The sequence below is a fragment of the Lontra canadensis genome, unplaced genomic scaffold (genome assembly GCF_010015895.1).
Source record: "Lontra canadensis isolate GAN:19392208 unplaced genomic scaffold, GSC_riverotter_1.0 scaffold181, whole genome shotgun sequence".
Lineage (NCBI taxonomy): Eukaryota > Metazoa > Chordata > Mammalia > Carnivora > Mustelidae > Lontra > Lontra canadensis.
In genome coordinates this window covers 1,695,691-1,704,269 of record NW_022631175.1, presented here as the reverse complement: position 1 = coordinate 1,704,269, position 8,579 = coordinate 1,695,691, and the positions used below count along the sequence as shown (strand labels likewise).

General features: G+C 41.8%; 1 protein-coding gene across 1 annotated transcript; it reads left to right on the top strand.

The window, feature by feature from the left end:
- The first annotated feature begins 819 nt into the window (after positions 1-819).
- On the top strand, positions 820-1,758 carry LOC116860694 (olfactory receptor 1E1-like). Its single transcript, XM_032846866.1, has one exon. The coding sequence runs from the start codon at positions 820-822 to the stop codon at positions 1,756-1,758; it is 939 nt and encodes a 312-aa protein (XP_032702757.1).
- Positions 1,759-8,579: the final 6,821 nt, after the last annotated feature.

Here is an 8,579-nt window from a genome sequence, read left to right as displayed (position 1 = left end):
GAACAGCACGCTTAGGATAGCCTTCCCAACAGCTGTGATCTATGGTTCGGTCAACCTCATAGCAGCTAAAATGTTAGGGACAAACTGCCAACCCGGTCTTTCCAAACCTGCAAATTCTCCATTATCTCCATAGTCTGGGAAAATACAAATGCTACAGATAACGACCTTAGGTTTGTAATACAGCACTTAGTACAGAGTCTGCCACATGGTTAAGTTGTCCTAATAAATGGTTAGCTAATCAAAAAGAACCACACAGGGGACGCCTGGGTGGCTCAGTGGGTTAAAGCCTCTGCCTTCAGCTCAGGTCATGATCCCGGGGTCCTGGGATTGAGTCCCGCATCAGGGTCTCCACTCAGTGGGGAGCCTGCTTCCCCCCTCTCTCTCTGCCTGCCCCTCTGCCTACTTGTGATCTCAGTCAAATGAATAAATAAAATCTTAAAAAAAAATACCACACAGAAAAAAAGCACTTCACCCTATTTGGTATCTACTAACTTTTACTGTCTCGTGAGTGTGGAAATACCACTTAACTACCCTGAGCCTCAGTTGCTTTATCTGTTGAGTGAAATTAAGTATCTCAATTATTAGACTGGGTTAAATACTACACATAAAACTATCAATACAGTATATTCAGTAAAGAAAGTGGAATAAATAGAACTACAGCCATTGGTAATTAAACACTCTTGAAATTAGGGAGGGTTTTTTCTGTAAAATGATTATTCATCTTAATTCTCAACTAAGTGAATAAACTATTCCAAAACCCATTGGCTTAAATGTTAACATGTGATCTGACCCTGTGACGACATTTTCTCCCCTGCAGACATGGACGGAGACAACCAGACTATTGTCACAGAGTTCCTTCTCCTGGGACTCTCTGGGCCGTCAGAGCAGGAAGACATTCTCTTTGGGCTGTTCTTGGGGATGTACTTGGTCACCATCATCGGGAACTTGCTCATTGTCGTGGCCATCACCGGGGACAGTCACCTCCAGACCCCCATGTACTTCTTCTTGGCTAGCCTCTCCTGTGTTGACATCTGCTTTTCATCTGTCACAATCCCCAAGATGCTGGTGAATCACATCCTGGGAAGCAAGTCTATCTCTTACGTGGAATGCATGACCCAGATCTACTTCTTCATCACTTTCAGCAACATGGATGGGTTCCTCCTGAGTGTGATGGCCTATGACCGGTACGTAGCCATCTGCTGCCCGCTCCACTATACCGTGTTCATGAAGCCCAGGCTCTGCATCCTTCTGGTGGTAGCATCTTGGGTCGTTACAAACCTGCATGCTCTCCTGCACACTCTTCTCATGGTCCAACTCACATTCTGTTTTGACAATACCGTGCATCACTTTTTCTGTGACCCCTATGCAATTTTAAAGCTGTCTTGTTCTGACACCTCTATCAATGACCTGGTGGTGTTCACTGTGGGGGGACTGATATTTCTGACGCCATTTACCTTTATCGTCCTTTCATATGCTTATATCCTCTCCAGTGTGCTGAAGCTGCCATCTGCCCATGGAATAAGGAAAGCCCTGTCCACGTGTGGATCCCACCTCACCGTGGTCTCCCTCTTCTATGGGGCAATCCTTGGGGTCTATATGCGCCCTTCATCCTCCTACTCCATCCAAGACACAGCGGTCACTGTCATCTTCACAGTGGTGACTCCCCTGGTCAATCCCTTCATCTATAGTCTGAGGAATCATGACATGAAGAGAGCCTTAAGGAAACTAATCTCAGATTCTAGAATTAGAAAATTTTAGAGCTTAGAAGATTTTTGGATATCATATGTTTTTCATTTTATAATCAGAGGACCTGAGTCCCAGATAGGTCTAAATTCACCTAGGACTATTCCTCTAATTAATGATATAAGGTCATGCTCATACATTTAGTATGAGGCTGGTGGTTGCTCTTAAGTCATAAAAGCATTAGTTTGGGGTGCATGTGTGGTTCAGTCGTGGGGCGCCTATGTGGCTCAGTCGTTGAGTGTCTGACTTCGGCTCAGGTCGTGATCCCAGGGTGCTGGGATGGAGCCCTGCATTGGGCTTCCTGCTCAGTGGGAAGCCTGCTTCTCCCTCTTCCGCTGCCCCCTGCTTGTGTTCTCGCTCTTGCTACGTCTCTCTCTGTCAAATAAATAAAATCTTTAAAATAAAGTAAAATAAAATAAAATAAAAGCATTTGTTTGTATCTATAAAAAGGGTGGATTCTAAAACACTCATTTTACACACAACAAAAACTCAGGACAAACTACATATTTGGATATTTTTGGATGGTTCCAGTAACCACATGAGACAGTGGCCACCACAGTGATCTGGGAATTTTAGAGGACTTTGGAGCTGGCTCTACTTAGCATCAGTTGAGGCCCTCTTGGCCTCACATTAGAAGATGTTAAAATTATTCCCAATTTACTGAGTCACAGAAAGGTTATTGTTACCAGGACTGTACAACTAGTAATTACTGACTATGATATGGTCCTGTAAACTCTCAAGGTCATTGGTCATTACTGGGTTAGGCAATATTCCCCCTCTCTCCTAGGGTCAAGGCAAATCTGGACCTCTCACAAATCAGAACCCTGCCCCTACACTCCTCTTCTCCCCGCTACCATTCTAAATTTTTGGTGCTTTGCTGTTGTTCAGTATGGGTGTCAGGAAGCCTCAGACAGTAGCTAGACTTCCTCATGGAACTCTTGTTTAAATTTCAAGTTTAAATGGGCTAAGAGACACAGGTTCCCTTGATACTGAAGTGTCCAGAGTTACTATAGCACCTTAGGGACATGAAAATATGAATTACAGGATTTGGGTGGGGACCCAGGACTTTGATTCAAAGTCAAGTTTATTCTACTCCATGAGGCCAAGTGTCTAAGAGTCCCAGCTTCTTCTCCTAGTCTACATCTGAGGGCTAAGAACCCATAAGTCAGTTCCCATCCCCTCTTCCTTGGTGTCCAGAGGTCACTCCCCTAATCTCCAGTGGCCAGTCTTCAGTACCCCTCCCCTCGCTGGCCTTCTTGCCTCTCGCTTCTCTCCTTTCTCAATCTCCACGGATCTCATGGCTCATCAGTACTCCTTATCCTCACCATTAGCTCCTTTCTGACTTGGTCCTAACACTGACAAACCCTTACCTTGACCACAGCAACAGGTGTATGGTGGATGGCTGCCTCCCACGTCTCCCTGCCCTTATCTATCCTGCATACAAGATCTTTTAAATCCTCCTAAATCACTGAATGTATTCTGTCAGCCAGTCTGTATATAAAACGATGAAGAAGCCAGGATAAATCCAAATATTACCTTTGAATATGAGGCCAAACATGACTTGGCCTCAAGCTATCCCCACACTTTGCTCATCAACTCACATATTCATCTGTTCCATGAGTTGCCTCTTCTAATTTTCTTTCTCTTTCCTTCATTCATTCTCTGTTAGAAGACTGCCCTGATTTTAAAGACTCTAAGAGTAGTGCATTTCCCTTAACTTCTTTACTGACCCCATCCCATAGACCTATACTGAGCACAAAACCCAATGCTTCTCAGGTGCAATGAACTCCCTCATGCATACTGGTGCCAGTGGAAACCTGACTACACGTGATAAAACTGATGTATCTTCCTGAACTGTGAGTCTGACTGGAGTAGGTTAGTGTAAATGTTTGAGATATAATAACATAGAGCAATGCTGGTGTTTGAGGTTATATGACTCATTTCACATGCATCATATTCTTTGCGTTACCCATATCTATCTGCTTGCATGTCTCATTACATTATTGATTATTATATTACACACTTATTTCAAGAAAGGAGTGCAGGTTATGCATGGGCATATCCCTACAATGCTTGGTAGAGTTTTTGTTCATCCCAAATAATCATGTGTTGACAAGTCATTGATGATGGGATAGTAGGCAAGTCTAATGGAAGACTGGAAACTGAACATTCCTAAACACAAAAAAAATCACAGCAGTAAAATTTTTACATCTAGGGAACTAGAATAGTGACAAATTTACTCCAGAACATGGAAAGGTTTCACTGAATTCTGGGACACAAAGAGGCAGCAAGGTTGAATGGAAAAGAGCCATTGTTTGGGATATAGTTTTATTTCTCATTTCCTCTCTCCCTCAGCTCTCAAAAGGTTGGGTATGAGAAGGAGGATGAAGATAGAGGCAAGTCAAAGAACATACTAGATGGTGCAGAGTCAAAGGGAAAATCACTCTCTATCCTCATGGTCCCCACCAATTCATCTCAGGGAGAAGTCATCATTTACCACACAGCAGATCTGCCCCTTCTACTGAAATCTTCACTGGCTCTTTGTATTACTTTTCAGGGGCCAACTACATAAGGGGACTGTAGGGGAGATAGGGAAAGGAGTTTATTTAAGGGGTCTGAGCAGAATCAGCTTTTGTCTTGGCTTCCTGCCCGTGAGGCACTCACAGGACATGAACTCATGAACTTCTGAACTCGTAAATTAAAGCGCAGCATCATTTGGGGGCTGTGGTGCCCTTTTCCCTACAGAGGCAGATACAGGGCCAGGCTGGGTGCCAGGAAATCAGGTCTGTGTCTGCGAATTCACTCTCCAGGGTCTGCTCTCTGAGGCTGGGGTCCCCACAGACACCATCCTCCTTCCTCATAGGCAACTTCCATGTAGCACTAATGAGCCACTAGGGGCCAGCTCTTCGCAAGCAACTGAAACAACTTGCAGAGAAAAGTTTGACTTGAGCCCAGTGAATGTTGAAAGAGAGGCTCATCCCTCTTCCCAGCATGTTTCCCCAGACACTGCTCCCACAGTGGAGCAGGGACCATTCCATGTCATGGCCATTGCAATGAGATGTATGAAATCATCTCCTTTCAAACTGTGCATTAAGACCACTCCAGCCAGGGACCTTCCAGGAGAGGTTGGTAGTGTCTCTTCTGAGCTGAAACCTTTCCCTGAGTATTGCATGTTACCGTTGTGCCTGTAGTATCTTGTCGACCTGTGTTTGAGGGCAGAAAAGCTTCACATGGACTTTGCTTCTCACAATGTCAATCAGCCTTCAGCAGATGACCTTGCTCTGGCCATGGGTTTTTATCACAGGAATATTAAAAACTGGTTGTCTAGTCCAAATGGTCAACAGACACACGAGAAAGTGTTCAACCTCACTGGGCATCAGAGAAATACAAATCAAAACCACAATGAGATACCACTTCACACCAGTCAGCATAGCTAAAATTAACAACACAGGAAATGACAAATGTTGGCGAGGATGCAGAGAAAGAGGAACCCTCCTACACTGTTGGTGGGAATGCAAGCTGGTGCAGTCACTCTGGAAAACGGTATAGAGGTTCCTCAAAAAGTTGAAAATAGAGCTACCCTATGACCCAGCAATCACACTACTGGGTAGTAACATGACCCCAAAGATACAAATGTAATGATCTGAAAGGGCACGTGCACTCCAATGTTTATAGCAGCAATGTCCACAATAGCCGAACTATGGAAAGAACCTAGATGTCCATCAAAAGATGAATGGAGAAAGAAGATGTGGTATATATATACAATGGAATACTATGCAGCCATCAAAAGAAATGAAATCTTGGGCGCCTGGGTGGCTCAGTGGGTTAAGCCTCTGCCTTTGGCTCAGGTCATGATCTCAGCATCCTGGGATCAAGCCCCGCATCGGGCTCTCTGCTCAGTGGGGAGCCTGCTTCCATCTCTCTCTGCCTGCCTCTCTGCCTACTTGTGATCTCTCTGTCAAATAAATAAATAAAATCTTAAAAAAAAAAAAGAAATGAAATCTTGCCTTTTGCAATGACGTGGATGGAACTGGGGTACTATGCTAAGTGAAATAAGTCAATCAGAGAAAGACAATTATCATATGATCTCTCTGATATGAGAAAGTTGAGAAACAAGACAAAGAATCATAGGGGTAAGGAGGGAAAAATGAAACCAGAGAGGGAGACAAACCACAAGAGACTCTTAATCTCAGGAAACAAACTAAGGGCTGGTGGAGGGATGGGGTGGCTGGGTGATGGACACTGGGGAGGGTAGGTGCTATGGGGAGTAGTGTGAATTGTGTAACACTGAAGAATCACAGACCTGTACCCTTAAAAAAAATAATACATTATATGTTAATTAAAAAAAAACCTAGTTGTCTAATTGATGAACTCTGACTCCTAATAAATCTGGTTGTCTAGATTAAACCTAAAATTAAAATTCAGGGGCACCTGGGTGGCTCAGTGGGTTAGAGCCTCTGCTTTTGGCTCAGGTCGTGATCCCAGGGTCCTGGGATCGAGCCCCGCATCGGGCTCTCTGCTCAGCGGGAAGCCTGCTTCCTCCTCTCTCTCTGCTTGCCTCTATGCCTACTTGTGATCTCTGTCTGTCAAATAAATAAATAAAATCTTTAAAAAAAATTAAAATTCATGTGTGAGCCACAAGGAGATAATCACTGTCTTGCCAAACCCATTTTCAAAACAGGCCATCTTTTATTTGGTCGCAACTTCATGTCTGAAGTTATATCATGTTGACAGTAAAAAACCACTGATTCAGGCTCATCTTGAATTTTTTAAAAAATTCATTTTAGAGAAAGAGTGAATGTAAGCAGGGGGAGGGGCAGAGGGAGAGGGAGAGAGAAGGATCCTCCCCACTGAGCATGGAGCCAGACCTGGGGTTTGATCTCACAGCCCTGAGATCAAGAGTCAGGCACTGAATTGACTTAGCCACCCAGGTGCTCATCTGATTGATTTTTAAACGTGAGATACAAGTGCTATTTTAGGCACATCTCCATCCCTGTATCGAAACATTTGCCAAGAAGGATGTGATGTTATTTTTGTTCTTCTTTCAGTCTTTGAGTATGGACCTATAAATCACTTTTGAGCCAAGTTCTCTGAGCACGATCCAGACTTCCCATACCTGATGTTCATATACAATCTGCCATTTAATATTTTTCAGAATTTAGGAGAAAGAGTGGTTTTTTGGAAATAGTTAGCAGACAAGACATGTAGCATAAGAAAGTAAGGGAATGGTTAAAAAAAAAAAAAAAAGGATGAGGGCACGACAAAGGGAAATAGCAGCCAACAAGAAAGAACTCTCAATGGCCAAAGCTAGAACAATTCAAGCAACAAAATAAATAAAGTAGTACTGGATTATAACCCAAAGTATAAAATAAATATACATGAGTCCATACTGATGAAAACAAATGACTGAATAAACAAGTAAGTCGGGGGGAAGAGATGTATTTTCCTTACAGGGAAACTCCAATAATATATGTAGACACTCCTGCCACCCCTCCATGCCAAAAAGTGGAACTTAATCCTCTTCTCCCTCCTTCATGGTGGCTGGACTTAGCGACCTACTTCCAAAGATTAGAATATGGAAAACGGAAAACAATAACTTCAAAATAGAGAAAACTGGGAAATGATACTACCTTAACCAAGTAATGAAGGTTAACATCATCATTGAAAGTCATGATGATATCACGTGCTCCCTAAATGATGTGAGAGGGGTCCTCCACCTCTGTGGGATTCTTCTCCCAATGCCATGATAGCCTAATCATGAGGAAAGTTATAAAACCCCAATTTGGAAGGCATTGTACAAAATACTCTTCAAAAGTGTAAATGTCATGAAGAACAAAGAAAGATGGAGAAACTGGTACAGATCAGAGCACAAATAAATGAAACAGAGACTAAAGAAAAAAAAAAAAACAATAGGAATGACAATGAAACCAAAAGCTGATTCTTTGAAAAGATAAACTAAAACTGATAAACCTTTAGCCAGAATCATGAAGGAAAAAGAGAGCACTTAAATAAATAAATAAATAGAAATGGAAGAGAAGTTAAAACCAACGCCCCAGAAATACAAAGGATTATAAGAGACTACTATAAAAAATTATGTGCCAACCCAGGAAAAATGAATAAACTTCTAGAAACACAAAATCTAAGACTGAATGAAGAAGAAATAGATTTATCTGAACAGACTAATTACTAATAAAATTGAATCAATAATCAAAAAACTTCCAACAAACAAAAGTATAGGGAATTTATTCCCTCAAACATTTAGAGAGTTAATACCTATCATTCTCAAGCTATTCCAAAAAAACTGAAGAGAAAGGAACATTTCCAAACTCATTTTAGGAGACCAGCATTATCCTGATATCAAAACCAAACAAAGGCAACATACACAAAAAAGGAAAATTACAGGCCAATATCCATGGTGAATACAGATGCAAAAATCCTCAATAAAATATTAGCAAACTGAAAAATACATTAAAGGAATAACACACAAGAATCAGGTGAGATTTAGTCCAGGGATGAAAGAATGGTTCAATATCAACAAATTATTCAACATGATATACCACATTAACAACAAATAAATATCATATGATCATCTTAATAGATGCAGAAGAAGTATTTGATAAAATTCAACATCCATCTATAATAAAATCTCCCAAGAAAGTGGGTATAGGGCAAACATATCTCAACATAATAAAGATCATATATGACAAACCCAGATCTAATTTCTTACTCAATGGGGAAAAGCTAAAAGCTTTTCCTCTAAAATCAGGAAAACAAGGATGTCCACTCTTGCCACTTTCACTCAACATAGTACTACAAGTCCTAGCCAAAGCAATCAG

Coding starts and splice junctions, on each gene's coding strand:
- LOC116860694 (XM_032846866.1), top strand. CDS start 820: ATGGACGGAGACAACCAGACTATTGTCACAGAGTTCCTTCTCCTGGGA.